Consider the following 27,504-nt stretch of genomic DNA (forward strand, 5'->3'; position numbering starts at 1 on the left):
GTACTGGATTTGGCAACAAATCAACTTGGTCACCTTCGAGCTCCAGCTCCCTTGATCCCTTGGAGTTTACTCTATATTCCATGGCTCACTTCTAAAGCCCTACGCTGATAACACATTTCCCCAAAGACCCCAATCACCACCCCGACTAGTGCTAGTACAAGGTCAGGAGGAATACATTGTTCACGAAGTCCTCAATTTTAAGATTAAGTGGGGCAAATTATGGGAGCTGATAGATTGGGAAGGTTACAGCCCAGAGGAATGCACTTGGGAGCAAGCAGAAAATGTTTACACTCCTGCCCTGGTTTGGGCCTTCCATAGGAGCCACCCTGAGAAACCTGGACTCACGTTGTCAAGAGGGCACTCCTAGAGGTGTGGGTGGTGTCATGACCCATAGATCTCAAACCCAGGTCTGCAGGTTTCATGGGAGCAACAATACTTCAACCCTCAACCTGGCAGCCTGGTGACAGTGGCTTACCTGGGACCCATGAAGTCCAGCCCCAGAGTGAGGCTCTGCCCCTGAAGTTTGATTGGCCCAATGGCTCTACTTAAGCCAGTGGCAGCAACAAGAAGCTGTCCCAAACTATTGGGCTCCACCATGCTCTGGACTCTGTGCTTTCTGCTGTTTGATTTCCTGGCATCCTTACCCAGCTTGACTCTTGGCATCTGCCTTGTGGTTCCTGACCTCCATTTTGTTTCCTGCCTCTGACCCCCTGGTAGCCTAACCTGGCCTGAGTCTGGTTCCTGACTCATGGTTCTCATCTCCAGTTTGTCTCCTGCTTCTGATCTCCTGGTATCCTGACCCAGCTGACTCTTGACTCCTGTCTCATGACTGCAGACTCGCTCCCACTATTAGGTCTGGCTGCCCATGATCTGACCACGATAAACAGTTTCTTCTGTTATTCACCAAGTAGTTGATATGTATTCCTGGAGAGGAAACAGGGGCTAAACATTGGCAAATAGAGAAATAGTGGAATATAACTGGATTTAAGATAATAAATAATCATAACTGGACTGTCTTAAGGACAGCTCCTTAAATGGCTTCTTTTAAGGAACTCATTTAAGTATTTTTTTCAATTTTCATAGGATTTAGTTAAGGTTGCTTACTTTGCCCAACTATAAACTGTTAAGGTTATTAAGTAGTAGACAGGCTTCATTTGCTCTTGAACTATTTTGCCCACACATAAACAGTTTTAAGTATCTAATAAGATACTAAAACTGAATTCACAATAATTTTGGGAAATAATAAACTTTAGTCTTAACTTACCAAGAGAAAGGCGCCTCCCCAGAGGCGGTTCACTCTCAAGGATGTAATCTCTGTTAAACTCTCTCCACAGAGAGACATACACAAAAGATTGTAATAGTAGTAACCAGTTTAATTTGTGTTCAGTCATTTGATGTTCTGTTTAATGTTTTCTTTTCCTTTCTTTAATAACAAAATAGCTGTGGTTAATAATTGTGATTATGTTGTATGTTCTTCTCTTGATAATGGTGTCCCCTAAGGTATGTTAAAGAACAAGAGCCACACCCTTGAGCCAGCAGGAAGAGAAACAATTAGTAAGAGCTGGCCTACCATTTCATGTTTCTCTAAACCAAGGGTTCTCACACTGGGGGTTGTGACCCCTCAGGGAGTTGTGAGGTTATTATACGGGGGTCATGAGCTGTCAGCCTCCACCCTGCTTCGCCTCCAGCATTTATAATGGTGTTAAATATAAAAAAATTGTTTTTAATTTATAAGGGGCGGGGGGTTTGCACTCAGAGGCTTGCTGTATGAAAGAGGTCACAGATACAAAAGTTTGAGACCCACTGCTGGTTTTCAAACTTTTTCCATTTGTGAACCCCTAACATATTTCAAATGGAGATGCGGACCCCTTTGGAAATCTTACACATAGTCTGCGGACCCCCAGGGGTCCAAGGACCACAGGAAAACCACTGCTCTAAACTAAATATGTTTAAAAAATTAATTTTTAAAAATAAAATTGTTTGAAGGCCAACAATTTAAAACTACTTTCAATCCCAGTGGGAAATGAAAACTACACGTGAGCTCTTCTAAACCAAATACAGCAACTGCCAGTGACACCTACTGGTAAGAATAAAGAAATAAATTATTCTTTCTAATTGCATAATACAAAAGAAAGGTACAATATGGAATAAAAATAATAGTCATTGCTTTACTACTCAAATTAATTATTTCATGCGAACACTACACCTCTACCCTGATATAACGCGACCCGATATAACACGAATTCGGATATAACGCGGTAAAGCAGTGCTCCCAGGAGGTGGGGCTGCACACTCCGGTGGATCAAGGCAAGTTCAATATAACGCGGTTTCACCTATAACGCGGTAAGATTTTTTGGCTCCCGAGGACAGTGTTATATCGGGGTAGAGGTGTATCTCATTTTTATTTAGGTTTGTTTTGGATAAATGTTTTAACTTTTATATCGATTTTCAAATTATGTAACACACTAGGAAAAAATGGAGTGTAAGGAAAGTTCAGATAAGTTCAACACAGGATGAATGCATGCTTACATGAGGCTCAATGAATCTGAAGGATCAATAAACTAAACTGTATCCTGGGATCTTCTGGGTCCTTGACAGGTTTGCTTATGTATTTGCATTAAGATTAAGAAGAAGAAAAAAGGTTCCTGCATGAGATACTTTCTTTGAAATCCCAGAAAGGGCTCATGAGTTGTGTTCATATATGTCCTGATATTAAAGTGACCAAATGAAATCTCTGCTTGGACCCAATGGCTGAAGGAATAGCTTGCACTGTTCTAGATGAGATGATGATTGCAGTGACTGCATAGTAAAATGCTTTATTAAAAATAATTATTTCAGGAAAAGCCACCAACTAGATGGTGGCAGAGCCTACTAGATAAGCCAGGGGTTGGCAACCTTTCAGAAGTGGTGTGCCGAGTCTTCATTTATTCACTCTGATTTAAGGTTTCGTGTGCCAGTAATACATATTAATGTTTTTAGAAGGTCTCTTTCTATAAGTCTATAATATATAACTAAACTATTGTTGTATGTAAAGTGAATTAGGTTTTTAAAATGTTTAAGAAGCTTCATTTAAAATTAAATTAAAATGCAGAGCGCCCCGGACCGGTGGCCAGGACCCGGGCAGTGTGAGTGCCACTGAAAATCAGCTCATGTGCCGCCTTCGGCACGCGTGCCATAGGTTGCCTACCCCTGAGATAAGCAATAAAAACTAGCCCATCCAAAGATCTGTAAAAAAAAATAATAATTTAAAGAGCAACATAGCAAAGCAAAGCTCCCACATTTTCAAAATATACCAGGGGGATTTAGCCACATGGCTTTCATTAAACTCCATGGTTGTTCTGTGGATAAATTCATGTGAATCTTATTTAAAATCCAAGGATAACAGATCACAAGCTAGTTATCAAATGCTCCCTATCAGATATCCACAACAGAACAAGACATATGAAGAAAAGGAAGATTGTGTTTTTAACAGTAAGTTAAAATGAAATACGGTATTCCTGTATCAGGCCAATTATTTTAATTGTTCCTAATGTTATAATAAAAAAATTAAAATACCTTACTACATTTATTAAGAATATCAGTTAAAAGTGTTAAGTAATTATTTACATTTCAAATTAGTAAACTTACTGTACAACTTAGACTAAACAATACTTAAAATTCTGGAAACTATTTAGATGTGTTGTATGTTCCCTATAATACCAAGGAAAATAGGTAAACACACACACACAACCAAATAAACATGCACCCCCCATCCACACTGAAACAGCAGACTTGAAAACTGTTGTCATCTCCATTCCAGTTTCAAGAGCAGCAACACTTCAAAATGCTCTGTACAAAAGGAATCATGCCAACGGCCACTGTTGTATGTTTTGTGTTTGAGTCTGCATCTATCTTGGAAATTTTTATCATGGTCTTCAATCATTCTAGCCTTGTTTATCTTGCTTATGTGCTGTGCTGAACTGGCGTGCTCCCGCATGAGAGAGAAACTGAACTTTCTCCAGTCCCATATTGTAATGAGGATGTATTAGACAAGAACAGGAGAAGTTCTGAAAGGAAATACTGTTATGGGTAAGACTCGGTTTATTGTCTGTGTACTGTTATTCCGATGTAGAATGTAAGTCTTGTGAGAGAGGATACTCATGTTTGGTCTTTGTGGAACGACTCATCCGCTCTAGGTACTATTTCTGAATATGATCACTGTCTAGTTTGCTATAAATTACAAACCCTAAACACAGTGAGGTACCTCAGATTTATGCAGTTTTGTAAATAAATGTCCATGAATAGCAAACATCTGCTTATGGAAAGTAAACGTCAAAATTATTCATTCAGTTTGACTTATTCATAAGACATACGTTCTACCTATGGGAAGCAGACGAAAACATATAGGAAATTCCTTCAAAGTGTAATAAATAAACAGGTTAGTCAATTTGGAAAACATACATAAGCAAAATAAATTAGCAAGTGAATAAGATATTCACTATAGAGTAGAAATATTGGAAGTAAAGTGTTCTAATTCAGGATGTTTCAACAATATGGAATATGCTAGTTATTCTGCATTATACATTTGTTCCACCAAGGGGAGCCCACACCACACAAATGTGTGCCTCAGAAAAGAGTATTTCTTCAGATCAAAGTACAATAGTTCTCTATGTTAGTTTCAACATAGGCAAAAAATGGCAACAAGCCTCAAGAATCTAAGTTATTGTAACAGGGTCGCATTCACCTCTTGCGAGTGCTCCCGGACGAGTGTGTGTGCGCCTGCACTCTCTCTCTCTATCTGGTGCATCTTTGGTGACTCAGCCCTCCGGCCGAATCACACACAGTCTGTCTGTGTGATGAAAGCAAAGCAAAACAACCTCCCGGGGCACAAGTCCAACAGGCGTCTCTCTCGGTTCCCTCTGTAATGTCTCCCACAAGTTCTCCCTGCTCAGGGATAGAGCAGTGCCCCAGGGCTCCTTCCCTGGTGACAAAGTCTTTGCCTTCTTAGGGACTTTCTGGCCACAACTCTCCAGCTGGGCCATTGCAGTTCAATTCCCACCTCTGGGGGCACCTCAATGTCCAGGCCACTTCATAGAATAGCAGGGTTGGAAGGGACCTCAGGAGGTCATCTAGTCCAACCTCCTGCTCAAAGCAGGACCAATTCCCAACTAAATCATCCCAGCCAGGGCTTTGTCAAGCCTGACTTTAAAAACCTCTAAGGAAGGAGATTCCACCATCTCCCTAGGTAACCCATTCCAGTGCTTCACCACCCTCCTAGTGAAAAAGTTTTTCCTAATGTCCAACCTAAACCTCCCCAACTGCAACTTGAGACCATTACTCCTTGTTCTGTCATCAGGTACCACTGAGAATAGTCTAGATCAATCCTCTTTGGAACCCCCTTTCAGGTAGTTGAAAGCAGCTATCAAATCCCCCCTCATTCTTCTCTTCTGGAGACTAAACAATCCCAGTTCCCTCAGCCTCTCCTCATAAGTCATGTGCTCCAGCCCCCTAATCATTTTTGTTGCCCTCCGCTGGATTCTTTCCAATTTTTCCACATCTTTCTTGTAGTATGGGGCCCAAAACTGGACACAGTACTCCAGATGAGGCCTCACCAATGTCGAATAGAGGGGAACAATCACGTCCTTCGATCTGCTGGCAATGCAGATTTGCTGACTTCCCCCAGCCCTGGACCTGGGCACGCCCACTACTCTGCTGCTCTAACTCCCAGGGCCACTTCCCCACAGCCCTGCACCATCTTCACCCTTACTTCAGGACCATGTCCTGATGAGAGTCCCCGCAACCAACTCAGGGTTCCTTTTCCCTCTCCCTGGCTTCTGGCAGCACTACTTCATCTGAGGTCCTGCAGCTCCCTGAGCCAGCCACACACCATCCATGCTCCTCCAGTTCTAGCAAGGAACTGAACTTAAAAACCCTGCAGTTCTTCTTATACTGACCTGCTGGGCCCTGATTGGCTGCTTCCCACACAGCCGCTCTAGGCATCTCAGAAGACCTCTCTACTGCCCTTTTTTGGGGCAGGGTGTGACAGGGCCACAAGGCCTCCAGCAGGCGGCCTCAGGGCCTAGTCCACCCCATCACAGTTATAAAGAACGGTTAAGACAGTTAGCAAATTTCTTTTCCAATGAGAAAAATCTTTATAGGCTTTTGCTTGTTACTAGAATTCCTTTTATTCCTAAGAACCAGCAAGTCTGATTTTCTTCAATAATATACCAACTGTCCATCCTTCTCATGCAAAGAAAGATCTGTTGGTAGATAATTCAGGTGTTTTTAAGTATTCCACATCTGTCAAGGTGGCCAGCTCTTTTTTTCATTTCCCACACTCTACCATGTGAACTATGGATGAGGACTTGTAATGATGGAATAGATTTCCCAATATTAGAAAGGACCAGGAAGCCTTGTCTGACATTATCTTCATGATCCATACTAACTGAGCTTGCAACTCTTAGAGAGTGAAAAAAAAAAATGCTAGCATGGTGCTAAAAATGCCAATATTTTAGTTTTAAAAGCTATCAGATCACCTTTTAGTGCTCCATCTCCATTTAAGTCAGAAGTGTAGGATTTCAAACTGTAAAGAATATTTGCTTACAGACTGCACTTAAAGATAGTTTTTCAACAATGTGCATAAATGGTGCCACCAAATGTGTTCTTTCAAAAAACAAAAAAAGTCTTATTCTTTAGCCTCATTTCTTAAGTTTCAGTTTTATAAGCCAGCCAAGTGGGAGTACTTGGCTGATGGATGAATGGTCAGAACAGATTTCTTATAGCCAGTTTCAAAGGGCTCAGCATGCACAACAAATTATTTATATATGTCCCTTGTTTAGCAATCAGAAGAACACCTGCTACATCATGTTCAACTTTTTTTTTTTTGGTGTGACAGCATTTTCATAAAAAAAATGTTGAATTGTATCATATGGGCACATCTTGTATAAGATACAGTTTTGAATGACCATCACACTTTTGAATGTCTCAGAATGTGACAGCTTTCTGAATGGCCTTTTTTTTTTTTTTTTTAATAATGCCAGTGATGATTATTCTAATTTTTCATTTTCAAGGAAGCCATGTAATATTAGATTTAATTAAACAGCAGACAAAACAAAAAATACTTTATGCTACCATTATGTAGAGCATTCAGTGCATTGGATCCATTATCAGACATGATATACAGTATTATAATGTCCTCAAGAGAAAAGCCAAATTAACATTTTCATGTTGTGTCCCAGGCTATGGGAGCTGCTTCAATCAAAAGCACTCAGACTCAACAGCTATATACATAGCTGTGAACTTTACTGATGTCTGCACTACAGTGGATCCACTGTGTATTCCCCAAATCCTGTTCCAGCACACACCAGGTTCAGACTGAAATGTGGGAAGTATTCTCGGGTGGGGGACAGGAGGAGAGAGTATCTTCTTTGTGGTCAGAAATCTGGAAACTTCTTAGGAAATCACATTTAGTCTGCTCTTTGGTTAAAGAAATAAAAATTAAGAACTGTTCATTTTTGGTCAGTGGTTTGTTTGTTATGCATTGTGACAAATTTATCATATATGCTCTTGAATATTTCATAAATCTTAGGTACTCGCAAATGTGGAGAGATATTGTCGTCGTCTTAGCACACTGTGATGCTGCCTGAAAAAAAACTCTCAATAACTTTCAGTATCTGAAAAATACAGCACCAAGTCCAGCACAAAAAATCTATGTAATTCTCTTATTCAGCTCAAGTGACACTGGAAAAATGCTTGCACAGCAGCTATTGTTTTCAAACAGTCCAAAGATTTTGGTTGGAAACAAACTAAAGCTAAAGGAAGACCGACTGACCTACCTATCTATCTTTTTTACTTTGATTTCACTCAGTGAAAACACTGCTTTATTCACTAAAATATTTCTAGTTCTCCTTTCACCTCTGTTTGAATCCCTTCTTCGGAGAAGGGGATGCTGATAAGAATGCTGTTCAGTTAAATGTCTTTTCGGTGTCCTAGCAGTGACAATGATCAGATTTGGTTTTCCTGCATTTTCTGCTCATGGACTTCTTAGACTGCGTACTCAACATTCTTATTCACTAATTAACATGTACCATCTGAGTCTTTTGGTTTCTAATCCATAAGTTTTATTACCCATTACAACAAGCATATGGCTGAATGTCCTACATCTTTAGCTGTGTAGGGAACATAGCCAAACATACAAATTATCTGAAAACATACAAATTAAATATGTACAGATCACCTACCATTGTCACTGTCCCCTTCAGATGGGATACTGTAGCTATAGTTGTCCCATGTTTGAGCCTGTGTAAGTTTGTTGAAGGAGATAGGAGGAAGAGTGAGGGGTGGGTCTGTTGCAGGGGAGTGAGAGCCAGTCCAGATACAGTAGCATACAGACCAGGAAAAACCACAGGGGTAGCAGCATTTCATATATGGTATGAAGATTGCATGGCAATGAAGAGGATGCCATTCAAATGAGATTAATATAAAATGTATAATTTTGGAAGAAAAGAATGAAAGACGGTGTACAGAATAAAAAGAATGAAAAATTAAATGTTAGTATTTGTAAATCATACATTATACGTGCAGTTAATGCTGTTAATCTTAACAAGATTACTACAACATAGCACTTTACATAATTATGTTTACAACCAACTCCTATGAAAAAAAAGTACCCATAGATTTCATACTGTAGGCTAAAGAAAGGAAACCCTGACTCTGTGAATTGATGGGTAAATTTATCATAAGTGCAGTTGCAGAAGTAAAAACATAAACCAAGTAGAAAAACATTAGGAAATAAACATGTTATATATTTCAGGTTTTCAGTGTTAGAAGAGCACTTTTTCCACAGAGTGGAATAAACACAGTTTAACAAAATTGTTAAGATTTTCCTGGGAAAGTTTTTATTTCAAGAATACCCATTTCTGTCCTGGATATACTACTAGTAGTTCATTGATCCTTTGGTTTTCCTTCCAACATGGAGAAAATCCCATGATCCTCCTGACTTTATTCTTTTCTTCTTCAGCTGTCATCTTCCAGCTCAAGCAGCACTATTTCTTCCCTCTCATTAACTTCCTTATTCACAATCCTAGCCACCTATTTGCCTACCTTTGATAACCCTACTGAAGTCCTCCCCTCTTCTGCACTCTTTTTCCTCTTTGCACAAGATCTTGCAGACTCTTTCAAAGAGAAGACTGGCAATGTATCCTCTCTCCTCAACACGGTCTTCCCTGCTACTACTTTTTTTCCTCCCTGTTTCTCCTCCTCCAGTTATCTATAACAAGGCTTCTCACCTGTGCTTCAAATCCCTCCACTAACCTCAGCAATCTCTTCCCTTTCCATCTCCAACCTACACTGTCGCATTCTCTCCCATCTTGATTACTAGATGTTCCTCCTCTCTAGCTTCCCCCAAACCCACACTACCCTCCACCCCCGCACCCTATGGTCCTTACAAATCATAGCTGCTAATGATCATCGTCTTTGTCCACCACTCTCACCACCTCATCCCCCTCTTTAAACCTTTTTTTGGCTCCCTGTTTCCACCATGTACAATTTAAGCCTGGGGCCCTGATCCTGAATGAGGTCTTTTGATGCTATTACAATCACTGCCATGTTGCCTTTTTGAATGCCAAATTGTAATCCTAATTCAATTTAAATAGAGGAGTTGACAGTACCTCATAGAAATCTGGATTCATTATAAACATGAAAATTAGCATTTAGATTTTAAAAAGGCAATGATCTATACCAGTTCAATGAAAAGTTATCTTTTAAGTATTAAAATGGAAAAAAGGCAAAAATAAATAAAGCCTCAGTAAAAAGCCTCACCCCACTCCAAATAAAGCTACAGGTACTGAAAGAAAAAGAATTCACCCTTTCTGGAATCTGACAGATTAACTAGAGTAGTTAAAAATAATACCGCAACCACCACCCTCTTTAAATCATTAGGTTTGGCTGCTCTTAGTGTTCTTTTCCTTAGAACTTGTCTGTTACAAACCTTAGTTCACTCTGCCTCTAGCTATTCCAAGCTCACTTATTTCCTGTGGGATAAGGAGCCAGCTGCATCAATGAGTCAGCAAAACCTACCTAACACACTTCCAGTAGGATCAACACCTGCTAAAACAGTATGTGTCTGAAGCAATATTGCCAGCACTGTCAGTCTCATTTGTTAAAAATGATTCTCATGAGTTTCCAAAGTACACATATATCAGCCAATTCACTTCCTGGGAAGAAATTAAACATAACAATAAATGAGAGGATGTAGAGTTTCTATTTTTCTAACTAATGAGTAGGAGAAAAATAATTACTAATTGATTCTCAGTTACTCTTTGCAACTGACATAAACAAAATGAGTTTCCAGCACATGTTCATGCAAACTAAATCTGCTTTAATGCGCTAGGACTACCAAAATGAAGGGACTTGATAACAGATGTGTATTTCAGAGTTTTGTTTCAATTAAATAATTTACAGTCGAGTCTTCATTTCCTGCAAAAGGCCTTGTATCTTGATTTTTTTTTCAGTACTTAATGTAGCTTTTGAGGACACAAGCATTGCTCCTCAGTTAGGCTTGCAAGCCACTCTGTTCAGTAAAAGTCATGAAAGAAAAACTAAGTAAAAATGGCACAAAAGTAGAAATGAATACTTTTGAATACTGCAAAGGGTATTAGATGGTGTGGGTACATCCAGCCAAGTTCTGAGTAAAACTAAGGTTTTATAGTGAATGAGATGGCAAAAAGTTTAGGAAATTCTCAAATTTATCTACAATAGCACCACTATTACTAACAGTGCTTTGAATTATTTGAAAATCAAGAGTAAATCATGAACTGTTCTGAGATATTCTTGCTCAGAGTATGAAAGTGTTTCCAAGCAGCAGAATTATTGTTAAAAGGAAATTCATAGTACTTAGTTCTTTACAATATTCAGTCATGTTCTAATGTTTTTCCAATCACTAGTGTGAATTAGAGAGATCCACTCTTCAAAAGTATATACATAAGACAGACTAATTCAAAATGCACTGAGTTTCTCCTTTTAACTTCTGTATAGCAGTTTGAGCCTTTTTAAAAAAAGGGTATACACCAAAAGGTCAAGATAGCATATTCATTACCTTCAAAAAACATTTTCTTTGGATACCTAATTAGGCATCATGTATGGATTTTTCCTCATGTTTTGGCGAGCCTTAAAATATGGGTATAAAAATAACTTTTACCCATGAACACAGATCTAGTATGTGCTGACAGAGAAATCTAAGTAACTGTGGTTTATCCTCTGGAAGCAGGCTTTGTGTATGTACTTCAAAAAGCTGGAATCATTACCAGAAGTCTAGTACTCTGTTTATTTTTACCTTTCCTAGAGACATAAATCACTATGACACAATGAAATAATATTAAATAGAAAGCAAAACATTAATTTTAAGTAGAATCAAATAGGAAAAATAAAATATAAACTCTGAAGGGCATGTTTAAATATATTTTGCCCCCCTCATTTTTCCCCCTCTGGTATTTTTTTTTCTATCACATATCTTTCTTATTTCTGTTTTTGTTTTCCAGAGCAGGATTTATAAATTTTGGTTAGAATCATTTAAAACAAATCTTGCACTGTTATTAAAAAAAAAGCTATTAAACCTCAACTCTAAACTGAACTGAAATCTATAATACTAACTTTGCTGGTGCACACAGCATGTTTGGCTTCCAAGACCAGCTCTACAGCAATAAGGATGTAGGTAATTAAGAAGCAAACACTGTCTGGAAGGGTTTAGATTTGTACATTTGTACAAGCAAACACTGACTGGTGGAAGGGTTTAGATTTATACATTCTTTAAGAAGGAAAAAAAGCTTGAAAAGTATGATGGCATTACTTGCAGAAATTAGAGATGTGTCAAGTCAAAATACACACAAGGCAAATACACACAAGGTTCACCAATAGGGCAGGTATCTTCACAGCTACACTGTTTTCAGCTCTAGTGTGTGGGTAAACCACATTAAAGGAGTAGATTTAATGCCTTTATGAAGCACTTGCTTTTTGGGGGGAAATGGGATAGGTGAGGTGAGTAATTTCCAAGGTGTCAAATTTCATTTGTAATGTTTCATCACAGCACGCTGGGTTATAGCACATGATCAGCTAAGGGCACGTCTTCACTATGGGCTAAATCAGCGATCCAGCAGGCATCAATTTAGTGGGTCTGGTGAAGATTCTCTCCCATCGACATAGCATGATGTAGACACCACTGTAAATCAATCTAAGCTACGTTGACTTAAGTTATGTATCTTTACCTAAATAACAAGTGTAACTGAGGTCAGCTTAACTCATTAGCATAGACCAGGCCTCTCACACTAATGTTATATCATGGGAAAAGACATTGGGCCTGATTCTGATTTCACACCAGCATAATTCCATTGTTTTACTCTGTTGTAAATCAGGAGTAATTCAGTTGAAACCCATGAAATGACACTTGCAAAACCGGTGTGCGCAAGATCAGACCTATTAAGTAAAGCACTATGCAATAATGACTTTCAGGTTGTCTGTTCAATATTATATGAAAAACAACAGAGACATAAGGGCTAAATTACTTAACATATATACAAAATAAGAGGTCCTTTTTTTTTTTACATACTGAGTAGTCAGGAGTGGAGGGCATTGATATGTTGGCATATATTTAAAATTAACTGAAGCAGTAAGGATACACAGGAATGCTTGTACTTTTCAATTTGTAAAGCCTTTAAGCCTTGGTTCTGAACAAATCTAAAACCTTTGGATATCCTGGTTAAGTTGCATACCTTTCCCATAATCTCAACTGAACGGTGAATTTAAATGCTCTCAATAATGACACCATTTTGGTTCAACAACATTTTCTTTGTTTCATTATCACTTTTTTTTGTTTTAATAAATTCTAAGGGTACAATTTCTTATAATTCATTCAAATATGAAAATGTGCTGCTGTTGCTGAGATATTTCATTACGAAAGCTACAAGCTTGTAGTGGTTTACCGGCATTCGATTAAAGGTATTAGTGGTGAAAGAAAGAAACCACAATTACATTTTTAGGAAGGTGAAATATATTAAAAAAAAATCTAAGCCATGATATACTTCAAAGACAACGTGAGATGACTTCTAATATTGCATATTTCAGCAAACAAAAGATAAAAACAATGTCATCCTACATCTGATCCCATTTTAAAAAGAGATTATTAATTCTTAATGCCCTAGCAATTAAAATTGGTTTATATGAACACACTAATTAAAATGTCAATGATTATGCATTTAGCACATCACAAATTCATTCTACTACAGACTGCAGTTATGTTAACACCTAATTTGATATTTATACATACTCCTATGGAAAAACTCATGAATATATTTTCAGAGCAATGCACAATAATTACCCAAATAAACCTTGTTATCATATACATTTATTTATTCACAGCTTTAAAATGTATCTCTATATGTCAACCAGGTGAACATAGGATTTAAATTGGTGCATCAGGCAGATATATGGCGTTTTTATATATGGAAAAAAAATGAGGGATGAAAACTGATCCATATAAAATGTGCTGAAAAGTTAGTACTTCTACTGTACTTTTTTTCAGTGTTTTTGGGACAGTGTTTTCGCCTCCTTTCTTACTAAATATATATCTATTGTAAGTGAACAGTCACCACCAGTAAGCACAGGCTTAAGAAACTAAAAAGAGACTTGCTGATTCCTGTTGGATGGGGATAAGATATAAGAAAACAAAAGTCCTTGAGTTTGCTGGAGAAGAAGCCCTATTGTAATTTATTCTTTCTCACAATCTTACCTGATCGTGGCTTCAGGCCAAAAGGAGCTGTGTTGTTTGTAGTAGGAGATTGTGTGGGAGTTTTTTCCTTACTCTGTGTGTTTCAAGATAGATATGAGTAAGAAACTATACATCTCAGCACAATTGTTTACACAAAATATAGAGGTTCAATCATGCAGCATTACAATTATTTCCCCCAAATTGTTAACATTATAGGCTCAAATCCTGTAATCCTAATTCACTCTTTATTCCATCAAATCTCCTGGTGACCACAAAGGGGATTCTGACTAAGAAAGAACTGAGGGTTTGTCCCACTGTTCTAACTTCATCTGATTATTTTTCAGTTTTCTTTCACATCATCACTTTAATATTTCACATGAATAATAATTCATCACTATAGTGCAGGATTTTAGAATGAATAAGAAAAAACGCTCCTTCCTTACATACATTCTGTTCTTCCATTGCATCAACACCCTTCCTTGCCTAACTGCTTTGTTTACTGTATTGTGAAATTCTGCGGAAGGAAAACCAGCACAAATCCAAGCAACAAAAACCAGAAAAGGGGATGTTACTTAGACACCTTAGAGCATCTTTCTACCTCCCCCTGGACCTTGAACTGGGTCTGCAGATCTATGCAGGAGGAAAGGAAGGAGTACAGCAATGGGTGGAAGAATATGGGGGATAAACACTGTACCCTTCTGTACCATGGAGAGCTAAGACTGGAAAGATAGTACAGTACAGACACACACAAATACCAGTAGTATCTCACCTCATTGTGAGAACTGCATCCTCCTATATTCCAGACAATCAGATCATTCTGCATGTTTGAATAGAAATAAAGTGGTTCAGTAAGTAAATTTATCATACATTAAAGAGCATTTTGTTCACAAGTAGGTTTATATTGCCATAGAGAGAGATTTAGGGAACCTATGCCATCCTACCCACACTTTCATCAAGGAGAATTAGAGTGAATAGGTACTTAAAGTAAAAACTACAGTACAATCCTAAACTAATAGGAATCATATTTAGCATTTATATAATACTTTTCTTCTTCAAAGACTAGTTAACCTTTCAGTGAAACAATTCTTTTTCAGGAAGAACACACGTACACATTTCTATTCTTAAACGAGCTAGTGACAGTCTCATTAAAACAAAGGAAACTTTGAGTTTATTACATTTTCCTCATTTAGAACAGAAATAAAAGTAATTTGTAGACTTTTAAAAATAATCTAGCACTACGTAAGTTGGTGGTTATATTTGATTCACAAGTTATAACATTTTAATACAGAGTTCATGGTTCATGGTCAATATTTCAGGGTGTTCTATGGAGTTCATAATTTAAACAAGCACCAAACAAAACTATTTTAATATAGATTTAAAGATTTACCAGGAGACAGTTCTACAATAATGGTACAACTTATCTTTTGCCACTTCTTTAAACATAATCAGACTGACAATGTATGTTGCATATTTCACAACATGACTTACAAATACTAACACTGTATCATTTATATGTAAGCCAGTGGGCAGATACACCAGCTATGGAAGGTAAAACAAAGGCCAAACCACAGTTCAATGCAACACCTTTTTCTCAGGGCCAGCTTTAGTATTGCAAAAAAGTTTGGAACAAACATAAAGCAATGCAGAACACTTGGTCCCAACCACTAAGACTGCTTCCACCTTTCAGCAAGCTGGGATGGGAGAAGACACACCCTTCCTCCCTGCATAGCCTTTCCTGTGTACCTCCGAGTCCTCTTGTCAAGTCTTCATGAAAGGACTTCCCTCAGGGTTTTAATCAACCCTTATCTTCTCTAGACTGAATAAGAGCATTCTAAGTCAGTAGACCCCTCTTCATGTGTCCTGCCTGGAGACGACAGCTTTCAACAACCCCCCAGCTAAAGGGGTCTATGTCCTTGTAACAGACATCCTGGCATTACCTGCTCAACAGGCCAGATCTGTTACAGTATAGAATAATCATGCTATATCAAAAAAGTCACTTTCATAACATTGATATGTTGTGACACATGCTCTGTTAATATCACTAACACCGTCAGAAGTTTGAATCTGTATACAACACTACTGATATCAAGAACTTTCAGCAGCATACTGATCCTAGATTCACAAAAGGGCTGAAGCGTTACGACGCTCAGAATTGCAACGCCTAACTTCTATGCGCCTAGAAAATCAGAGAAACAATGAAGGGATGGACAATGCTGGGGTTCGTTGCCTAGCCTCCCTGTATAATGAATGAGGACAGATAGGCGGCTAAGAATGGGATACACTAAACCAGCATGCTAGGTGGGAAGCTCCATAAACTAGCCAACAGGAAATGCTGAAAAGAGGTGCATCCTACGCTCCGTTCCCCTCAGGAGTTTGGCGCCTAAGTCCAGGCTATAGGGAGGCAGGTCTCTCTGCTAGCAATCCATAGACAGGAACCAGTCTCTTGGAGTCAGGGAGCTTAGGTGCCTAAGTCATTTCTTCTGCAAATGAGTTAGATGTCTTGTTTACTTCACACAAAACAGCTAGAGAAGGCAGAGGAGGAGCTGGTGGTGCCCACCTAACGTCTACCCCAGTGGTTATAGCACTCACCTGGCATGTGGGAGACCCAGGGTCCAATATCCTACTCCAATCAGTATTTAATTAATCCAAAGCAGAACAGCTTCAACAGGAGAGATTGAGGGAGCCCCACAGCAAAATATCCCATAGACCAGTGGGCAGAACACTCTCCTGAGAAATGTGGGAGACCCCTGTTCAAATCCTCTCTCCCCCTCTACCTGAGTGGGGAACTGAACCCAGGTCTCCCACATCCCATGCAAGTGCTGACAGCACTGGGCTAAAAGTTAGAAGATGGGCAGGAGCACCACCTTCTCCAGTGGCCTGATTTTGAATGGGGCCTGACCCAGTAGGTGGTCTCTGAGCACATCTACTGGATCAAGCCCCACAGTGAGACAGGTACTCCTCTGCCTTTCATCCCCCAGTTCATGGATCACACCGGCGCTTAAGCATGAGAAAGACATCCCAATACCCAGAGTGAAGTGGCAGTGCATATGCTGAGAGGCAGAAACACCGGCAGCTATGGAACTTTTACAGTGAAAATGTAGGAGTTTTTGAATGAGTTTAGCTCACTACAGAGTTAGGTGCCAGCCAAGCAGTGGTTTTGAAGATCACAGTGAAGCCTAAAATTGGGACTTAGGAACCTATGGACTGGGGTTTAGATGACTAAATACCTTTGCAGATCTGGGCCCAAGTGCCTCCAACTCCTATTTGACTTAACTGATATTTGAGGGAACTCAGGACTTTCCAAGAAGTGAATAGCAACTTCCAGAATCTGCTCTATATAAGTATTCAGAGGAAGTCAAGATCCTTAAAAATCCATTGAAATTTTCATTGTTTAGTAAAGTAGAAAACCAAAATATATTTAGATTCTAAGCTAGCATTATGTGCACTCTTAATAACACACTCAGAATAGGTTTCAAAATGGTATTATATGTGAGATAGAGCTTAGTGACCCCATGGACTAAGAATATTAAGTTAAGTCAAGCGATTAAAAAAATTAATCGTGATCAACCGCGTTGTTAAACAATAATAGAATACCATTTATTTAAATATTTTGGATGTTTTCCACATTTTCAAATATATTGATTTCAATTTCAACACAGAATACAAACTATACAGTGCTCACTTTATTTTTATTATAAATATTTGCACTGTAAAAATAAAAAATAATATTCTTCAATTCGCTTAATACAAGTACTGTAGTGCAATCTCTTTATTATGAAAGCTGAACTGAGAAATGTAGAATTATGCACACAAAAATAACTGCATTCAAAAATTTAAAAATGTCAAATTTTAGAGCATACAAGTCCATTCAGACTTACTTCTTGTTCAGCCAATCGCTCAGACAAACAAGTTTGTTTACATGTGCAAGACACAATGCTGCCCACTTATTTACAATGTCACCTGAAAGTAAAAACACGCGTTCGCATGGCACTGTTGTAGCGCTGCAAGATATTTACGTGCCAGATGCGCTAAAGATTCATATGTTCCTTCAGGCTCCAACAATCATACCAGATGACATGCGTCCATGCGGATTATGGGTTCTGCTCAATAATGATCCAAAACAGTGCAGACCAATGCATGTTCATTTTCATCATCTGAGTCAAATGCCACCAGCAAAAAGGTTGATTTTCTTTTTTGGTGGTTTGAGTTCTGTAGTTTCTGCATGGGGGCGTAGCTCTTTTAACACTTCCGAAAACATGCTCCACACCCTGTCCCTCTCAGATTTTGGAAGGCACTTCAGACTCTTAAACTTTGGGTCAAGTGCTGTAGCTATGTTTAGAAATCTCACATTAGTACCTTCTTTGCATTTTGTCAAATCTGCAGTGAAAGTGTTCTTAAAAAAAACAACATACTGGGTCATCATCCGAGACTGCTATAACTTGAAATATATGGCAGAATGCGGGTAAAAAACAGAGCAAGAGACATAGAATTCTCCCCCAATTAGTTCAGTCACAAATTTTATTAACTCATTATTTTTTTCATGAGCGTCATCCGCATGGAAGCATGTCCTCCGGAATGGTGGCCAAAGCATGAAGGGGCATACAAATGTTTAGCATATCGCAGGTAAATACCTTGCAATGCCGGCTACAACAGGGCCATGTGAATGCCTGTTCTCACTTTTAGGTGACACTGTAAATAAGAAGCAAGCAGCAGTATCTCCCATAAATGTAAACAAACTTGTTTGTCTGAGCGATTGGCTGAACGAGAAGTAGGACTGAGTGGACTTGCAGACTCTGAAGTTTTACATTGTTTTGTTTTTGAGTGCAGTTATGTCACCAAAAAAATCTACATTTGTAAGTTGTACTTCCACAATAAAGAGTTCACACTACAGTACTTGTATGAGGGGAACTGAAAAATAATATTTTATCATTTTTACAGTGCAAATATTTGTAATAAAAATAATATAAAGTGAACATTGTACACTTGTATTCTGTGTTGTAACTGAAATCAATATATTTGAAAATGTAGAAAAACATCCACAATATTTAATAAATTTCAATTTAATAAAATTCTATTGTTTAACAGTGCGATTAAAACTGCGAGTAATCGCGATTAATTTTTTTGAGTTAATCATGTGAGTTAACTGCGATTAATCGACAGCCCTGGTGGAAACATGCATAAAGTTGTGATATTGAATTCCTTTAAAATATATCTTCAGCAAAAAGCACAAAGACATTTGGAGAAATATGAAGTAATTAAGACCTCACAATAATAGATATTGGTAAAGAATAGGTAAGGAAATACTTTGAAAAGAAACAGTTACTAACCTTTTTCTGTAACTGTTGTTCTTTGAGATGTATTGCCCATGTCCATTCCCACCGTAGGCTGTGAGCGCACCTCATGCACAGCTGTTGGAAACATTTTCCTCAGCAGTACCTGTCAGGGTGGTGTGAGCGCCCTCTACTGCTTGTGCCACTGCATGCAGGTATAAAAAGCAGAGCCACCCCTAAATCCCTTCAGTTCCTTCCTACCAGATAGAATCTGATAGAGAGGGGAAGGAGAGAGGGTCATGGAATGGACATACTAAAGAACAATAATTACAGAAAAAGGTTAGCAACCATATGTTCTGGATGATCACTCAAGCTTCACTTATCCCTTTCCTAGATCCCAGGGACTGGTATGCTGTCCTCAACTTAAAAGATGCTGATTTTCACATGGCAATTCACCAGAGCCACCAAAAAATCCTCAGTTTCATGGTCAGCCATTTCCACTACCAATTCACAGTGGCCTGTAAACAGCTCCAGAAGTTCACATATTCCCTTACCTAGAAGACTGGCTAGTAAGAGGCTGGTCCAGGTCTCAGGTACGGTCCAGCGAGGTCACTATACAGTCCACCTTCGACACACTGGGGCTCCTAATGACTACGGCGAAATCTACTCTGACTTGTACAGAGGAAAGAACTTATTGGGGCAGACCTGGACTCTACAGAGGCCAACGCTTTCCTGGCAGGGTTGAGATTCCAAACAATGTAGGTCATTGCTCTAGATCTAAAGGTGCATCTTGCCAGTACAGTATGAACTGCCTGTGAGTCACCGACAATGGAATGGACTTGTGCAATCACTCAAAGAAGAAGAAGAAGATTATTTTCTGTAGGAACTTGTTTAGCTGTCTTAGATCTAAGGTAGGCCTGAGATCCCCTTTTACTTTCAGGATTAGGAAGTATCAGGAATAAAATCCCTTCCCCATGAGAAACATGGGAACTTCCTGTATGGCCACCACAAGAAGGGGAGACTGGACTTCCTGAACTAGCGCATTCTTGTGAGAATGGTCCCTGAAGAGGGACGGGAATGGGGGATGGGGAGGAGGGATAGAAAGCATTGAAGGATATATCCCAGTCCACCGTGCTTAGGACATACTGATCCGTAGTGATGCAGGATCAAGCACTTAGGAAATGGGACAGTCAGTTGGCAAATAGCGGGGTAGAGAAAGCTGGTACCTTCGGGGGTGGTAGGCTGCTCTTGACAAATGGGTCAAAATGTTTGTTTAGAGGGCCCAGCTTGCCTAGATGAATAAGTAGCTGCAGAAGAGTAGGGAGGAGGAGGACGCCTCTTGTAACTTCTACCCTTCTTTCTGGAGAGGACCTGGATACAAGGCATGAAAGGCAGAAACAGTTGCTGTGGGCAGACTGGCTTTCTTTTTGTCGCTGGCATATAAATCCCCAGAGATCTAAGGGTCGTCCTTCAAGCCTCACGACTACGTAGCCTCTCTTTCTTCTTTTTGGAAAAGAGTGAAGAGCCTTGAAACAGGAGGTCTTTGATGGTTTGTTGAACCTCTGGGGGAAGACCTGATGACTGCAGCCAAGAGGAGCACCACGCAGTGATGGCAAAAGCCATAGCTTGAGTTGCAGAGTCCATCACATAGACTTGCCTGTAAGGCTGTTCTGGCAACTAACTTGCCCTCCTCCACCATCGCAGTGACCTCTTGTTTTACCTCATCCGGAAGCATGTCCTTAAATTTCAAGATGTTATCACACAGTCTAAATTTGTATCAACCCATCAGAGCCTGCTGGTTTGCGATTCTAATCTGTAAATCTCCTGTGGAATAAAGCTTCCGTCTAACAAAGGTCCAATTTCTTTGCTTCTTTCCCTTTCAGTGTCAAGGCCTGATGTCCCTGCTTCTCTTTTTTGTTAGCACCAGAGACCACTGGGGAGCCTGGAGGAGGATGGTTATAAAAATGATCGAAACCCTGCAAAGCAATGTAATATTTTCTCTCTACCGTTTTTTGCAGTGGGAGGCAGGCAAGATGGGGTCTGCCAAAATGCCCTGACAGGCTCCAGAATAGCCTCATTAATAGGCAGTGCTACCCTAGAGGGACCCCCCCAGGCCAAAATGTCCACCAGCCTGTGTAACTTTTTCTGTACCTTTTCCAGTTGGATTTCCAGAGCTGCAACCACTCTCCTCAACAAGTCCTGATGAGCTCTATACTCATCAGGAGGGGGAGATGCAGACTCCTATCACCACAGCAGGCAACAAAGAAGAGCAGGCCAAGGGTTGTTGAGGTGGATCCTCTTCCAATTCCTCCACAGGGGAACTCAGAGCATGAACGATCCAGGGGGTGGGCAGATGGTGACCCTGTTGTAGATGCTCTTGACACCTAGCCAAAGTAGATGGGTGGGAAGGGAATGGAGAACACTAAATTGTGGAGGGAAGCCCCAAATATTCCAAAAGGGCCACTGATATGGAAGTGGGGCCCATTTATGTCTGATCATTAGAGTTTTTGTACATTCCAAAGATCAAAGTAGCCTAAAATTAATAGAACAGATACTATTTACATAAAAGAGAGTAGAACTTGCAAATGCAAAGATAGCAGTTCCAACAACCATCACTGGCAGCAGGAAAGAACTAGGGGGGTGGGGTCGGGGGCTGCTCTGCCCTTTATACCTGCTCTCAGTGGCATGAGGCAGCAAACGGTACTCATGCAGCCCTGACAGGTATTGCTGAGGGGAAAATCTCCTACAACTGTGCATGAGTAAGGCTGCAAATCTTTCACGGAGATCACGGAAAGTCATGGATTCCGTGACTTTCCGGGACCTCCATGACTTCCGCAGCTGCAGTGGCTGACCCCAGGGCCGCCCTGCTGGGGAGGCTCTGGGTCCAGCCGCATTGTCCACTGCTCTGGCAGCCCCAGGCAACTGATCCGGGGCATTGCCCCAGGGCAGTGGTCCGAGAGCAGCAGCAGCGCCCCAGGCCACCCTCAGGCCCGGTGGCTGCCCCCCTGCCCGGCATGGTGGCGGTGAGGCCCCGGTCCGCCCCCCGCCTTCCCACCCCCGGAGCAGCAGCAGTGTCAGGGCCCAGGCCGCCCCCCACCCCCAGGAGCAGCAGAGTCCACTGGAGTACCGCGCCTCCCTCCCCCCCCCACCTTACACTCCCCCCGTCCCCCCACCCCAAGCAGGTAAAATTTAGTTAGGGATATTTTTACTAAAAGTCTGGACAGGTCACCGGCTGTGACATTTTGGTTATTGCCCATGTCCTGTCCGTAACTTTTACTAACAATACCCGTGACTAAATCGTAGCCTTACACATGAGGCACGCACACACCCTACAGTGGAATGGACATGTGCAATCACGTGAAGAAGAAATTCAAGATACACAAATAGAGACTCTGGATACACAGAAGATATTACAGGTATTTGCAAATTAATTGTATGTGGAATGATATATAACTATGTTCTCTGTCTTGTTGCAAGGACACTGTCAAAATCAAGGTTCAAGATATTAAATATCAACAAAAATTAAAAACATAATTTTCAGACATCTTAAATTTTGATGACAACACACACAAAACCAAGATATCTTGAAGATTAATAATTACTTCAACATGTAAATAGTTTTTTTCTGTAATATTAAACTTTTGTGTTTTAAAAACACTATTGTTTACAATAGCCTAAGAACATATATATCTTGAAGAAATATTTTTTCAACTTCATTGAAGGGCCAAATCCTGCTAGTGTTGTGTCCTTTCTTTTCCTACAAGATTAAAGTCACTGTATTTTGCAAAATCTCCTTTATAAATGTCTCCCGTTATGCTGAATTTCAATATACCAGTTCCTCTCCCCCAGGAGCTAATTCTTATTTATTTCTATTCTAGAGCCAAATCCTTAGAAAGATGAATAGCAATGCTCCCAAAGGATCCGTGTTGAGACCCGTGCGGGTCAATATATTCATAAATGATCTGGACAAAGAGGGTGAACAGTGAGGTGGCAAATTTGCAGATGATACAAAATTACTCAAAATAGTTAAGTCCAAAGCTGACTGAAGAGTTACAAAGGGATCTCATTGAACTACGTCACTGGGTGATAAAAATGGCAGATAAAATTGAATGTTGATAAATGCAAAGTAATGCACATTGGAATATATAATCCCAACTATACATACAAAATCATGGGGTCTAAATTAGCTGTTACCACTCAAAAAAAAATCTTGAAATCATCATGGTTAGTTCTCTGAAAACTGCTCTATGTGCAGAGGCAGTCAAAAAAGCGAAAGGGGGCTAGGAACCATTAGGAAAGACAGAGAGATGATAAAACAAACTATGATAATGCCACTATATAAATCCACCATACACCCACACCTAGAATATTGAGTACAGTTTTGATAGCCCCATCTCAAAAGAGATATATTAGAATTGAAGAGGTGCAGAGAAAGGCAACAAAAATGATTAAGGGTATGGAACAGCTTTTTCACGAGGAGAGATAAAAATGTCTGGGACTGTTCATCTTAAAAAAGAGATAACTAAGGGGGGATATGGTAGAGTTCTATAAATTTATGAATGATAATGGAGAAAGTGAATAGGGAAGTGTTATTAACCCCGTCACATAACATAAGAACTAGGGTTTCACCAAATGAAATTAATAGGCAGCAGGTTTAAAACAAAACAAAGGAAGTATTTTTTCACACAATGCACAGTCAATCCATGGAATTCATTGCCAGGGGATGCTGTGAAGGCCGGTTCAAAAATGAATTAGATAAGTTCATGGAGGATAGGTCCACCAATGCTATTAGTCAAGAAGGCAGAGATGCAACCCCATGCTATGAGTTTCCCTAAACCACCAACTGACAGAAGTTGGGACTGGAAGACCAGGGAGGGGTTACTTGAAATTATCCTGCTCTTCCATTCCCTCAAGCAACTGGCACTGGCTACTGTCAGAGACAGGATACTGCGCTAGATCGACCACTGGCCTAACCCAGTATGGCCGTTCTTATGTTCATGCTAAGGCATAAACCCCCAAAGTAGTCAGGTTTTAGCCTATAAAAGAATACTTCTCTCTGCTCACCAATGAATAGGATAAAATTATTTGGAATCCCTTTTCAAGAGGTCCTATGACTAGATAAATATGTTGTACCCAGGCTCCTCCATACCTGACTCAGTAGTTGCGTCTCATCCTGCTTACATGCTATTTTGGCTTCAGTCTTGGTTTTCTCTATAATCAATTCTCTCCTCTTCTGAAATTCTAATTCCTCCTCAGCATTTTCATTCTGCAAGGTACACATCTGTTGAGACTTTATGCACAGCGCTGGGGATCAGAAACAAATACCCAACTTTTTCTTAACACACTCTTACAAGTAGTTTTGTACAAATACTGTGAAGAGCAATCCAAGAGTGGAAGTGAACCATATAAAAATAAGATAGACAGTGCCAGTGCTTACCAACATATGATTCTGAATGCTTGAACAAATAATTTAACAAATAATACTGAGCTCCTTAGAGTTCACTGGATTGGATATGAATCAAATAGTAAGCAGCAAATATTAAACTAAGTTCCAAATCAAAGTCACGTTAAAATTTTGTATAACTATAGTGATAATGGTTTGTAGAAATAATTCTTTGGTTTAATAGGCTGTATGGTGCTTTGAGATGGTTAACGATGAATGGTACTTTATAAATGTAAAATATTGTGTAATATATTAAAAACACATTAATGTATATAATGTTTCAAATGCTATTACTGGAGGTTAAATGTAGTACAACACATCATCTTCATGTTGCCAGGTTGGTGTGATTATGTGTAAAGCAGTACATTAAAAGGTCTGCAAAAGATTGGTACTATCCTGGCACAAAATATGACACTAGATATACAGTAGCAAATTTTGAATATTGACTTGAGTTTCAGCTCACACCAGTTGAGAAACATTGGTGAGTTTGAAGATATATAGCATGGAGTCACCAAAGAGATTCATATTTTTAAGTACATGATCTATAAAATAAGTACTAACTCTGTTATAATTATTAATGTGTGCACGCATATCAAATGAGGAACACAATGGTGTAAGAACTTATTGATTGGGTGTTCTCTGGTGCTCCTGCCCAGACAGTAGCATATACAAAAACTTAGGACACATATAGGGAGTTATTACTCTTCTGCAATAGCAATAAACAGCGAGAATTACAAATTCTTATTCAGTAGCCTCATGTACAAAGCGATCTTATCTAGGTGCCAGCTCTACAAGCCACGTTTTAGTGCACTGTCATGGTGATGGTAGTCCATTGAACCCTCGGGCACAGTGAAAAGAGACTATATCAGGAGACTGGTTTTAGCTAGCATGGTTTTGCCCTCAGTGTGGACAGAGATAATTTGGATAAAATAGTTTCTGGAGACTTTTCTCTTCTAGTCTTCGGATTAGTTTACATACATTTGTGCCATACCCATATTGGGGGCAAAAGTTGTGCTGGTTAAAATGGTTTCCCAGTGCAGACTTTTTCATGGTGTAGACAAAACAACAGTGTCAAGGGGACAGATTATTACATAGCTCTTTCTCCTGCCCCGGAGATAGGGTTTGAGGCTCCCGGGCTACATTATAGTTTTCCAGCACTAAAAAGAATAGGGGTAGGAAGAAAAACAAATAAGAATGCATTTAGCAAAGGGCTACAGACAATTCATGTATTTTTATGGCCATTACAATACTTGAAGTATTTGGCTCAATGGGACAATTGCAGGCAGAACTATGATTGCAGCAACAAGTGTAGTCCCCACAATGAAGGCAAAAGACTACAGAGATTAAAAATAACAATCTCTGTACATTAAAAAAGTCCTTATGAGCTATTAAAAAAAATTGTAAAAGCAAAAATTAATTTTACAAAAAGATATGCAAAACTTCCAAAAGAACTACAGCTATATTTTTCTCTTGCAGAACACTAAATTTTGTTCATTTACTGGTCCAATAGCTAATGTAATTGGTGATCCATTTTCTGTCTCTCTCTTGGATATTTTGTAATATAGTGACAGCCTACCTGATAGATAGGAGCCTCCTCCATCTGCATTTGGCCACTGTATGTGGATATACAAAACACAACACATTAAATTTTAAAGTGTAGAATCTTGAATATGAAACTTCAGCAAATCCATTATTTTTCTGAAAAAGGAATATAAACACACTTTACTGTAGACTCCTGTAATTCTAAATCTGTTGCTGATTCCATGGGATACAGATTCACACCACTGCTCTCTGTAATATCCATGCTTAATCTGTAAGGTTTGAAATAAAAACAATGCACTGGGGTACATCTTTGATGAACATTCTATTAAATATTTAATTTTTAAAAATGGATATATTAAATCATGTTTTTCTTGTTCAACTACTTACAACTCCCCATCTACACACCACTCACTTCAATACCCAAATGCAAGACTACAATATTAAACCTTGATCAGCAGGTTATGCAAATTCTTATTCAACTGTACATATGCAAATCCAACAGAATACTAGTTCCCATTATTCTTTAGAAGTGGGTTGGAATTGCCACAAATAGCAAAATACCAACTGGGAAATTAGTGCAACTTGCTCTTTACTGTTCAGACTATAGCCATGTAGTTAAGCACATCTTAAAATCACAAAGAAAAAGAATAAGCACTCCTACATATTTTATTTTCTACATTTCTCTTTACTGGTTTTGTATATATGTACGGCATGATTGGCTATCCTTAACAGCAGTATTTGAAATAAACGGCCCATCTGAATATTCACGGACAAGTGAGTATTGCAAATGTATTTGCTTCATAATATATATTCTGAATAAGAAACCTAGTTAAACTGAAATATTAAAACAACAATTCGTTACATTTTTAAATGTCTCTTCTCTGTTTGGTAGGGGAAAGATGTGTAGTGTTATGAGTTACAGCACTAAGTTATTAAGTGACAAACAGAATCATTTACAAGAGAGAGAACTGAAACCTTTTCATTGTTATGTTTAATTAATACATTTTTTAAACTAAAGTTGTTGTTTTTTAAATAGCAACATTTGTTCCAATTAAAAGAGCATGCCTCAGGTGAGGTGCAGAAGCAATGCCACCTGGAATGTTGCATTACTGAATTCAGAACTAATATGAACAAACTTTTCTAACTGGCGAGGTTATTTCTCTTTTATGAATCAAAAACACCTGCCTTACCTAATTCAAACCAACAAACATTTCTACAGACAACTGTCCAGCACGAGCTAAAGTAAATTCACCTTCTGAACTAAAAGGGGAAGTATTTGCAAAGTGAGCAGGCAATACATTTACTAGAACAACTGAAAAAACGGTTCCTTTGTTCATTCACAAAGGGCCTGATCCTACTCCCACTGGGCAATTGTAAGTATAGAGTGGGGCTTATATCTTTTTCTGATGCATCCCTAGAAAAAGTTTAAATTAGGCTAGACAAAGCATCAGAAAAAGCATTGTGGGGAACAGTTCTGTGCAACTTGATGGCTGGATTAAATAGGTTTTCTT

The 27,504-nt window shown here is 39.2% G+C and overlaps 1 protein-coding gene across 2 annotated transcripts in view; it reads right to left on the reverse strand.

Annotated features, from left to right (window-relative positions):
* LOC112104300 (leucine-rich repeat and calponin homology domain-containing protein 1-like) overlaps window positions 1–27,504 on the reverse strand; it is a 244,238-nt gene that overhangs the window by 38,557 nt on the left and 178,177 nt on the right. For both annotated transcript variants that reach the window (XM_026653179.1, XM_026653147.1), the window contains exons 12-16: window positions 26,173–26,262; window positions 26,028–26,064; window positions 24,158–24,274; window positions 14,508–14,555; window positions 13,760–13,832 (exon numbers count right to left, since the gene is read on the reverse strand). In XM_026653179.1, coding sequence (XP_026508964.1) covers window positions 13,760–13,832; window positions 14,508–14,555; window positions 24,158–24,274; window positions 26,028–26,064; window positions 26,173–26,262 — 365 coding nt within the window. The remainder of the gene's footprint in view (window positions 1–13,759; window positions 13,833–14,507; window positions 14,556–24,157; window positions 24,275–26,027; window positions 26,065–26,172; window positions 26,263–27,504) is intronic.

The sequence above is a fragment of the Terrapene carolina genome, unplaced genomic scaffold (assembly GCF_002925995.2).
Source record: "Terrapene carolina triunguis isolate 2854851 unplaced genomic scaffold, T_m_triunguis-2.0 Scaffold18, whole genome shotgun sequence".
NCBI lineage: Eukaryota > Metazoa > Chordata > Testudines > Emydidae > Terrapene > Terrapene triunguis.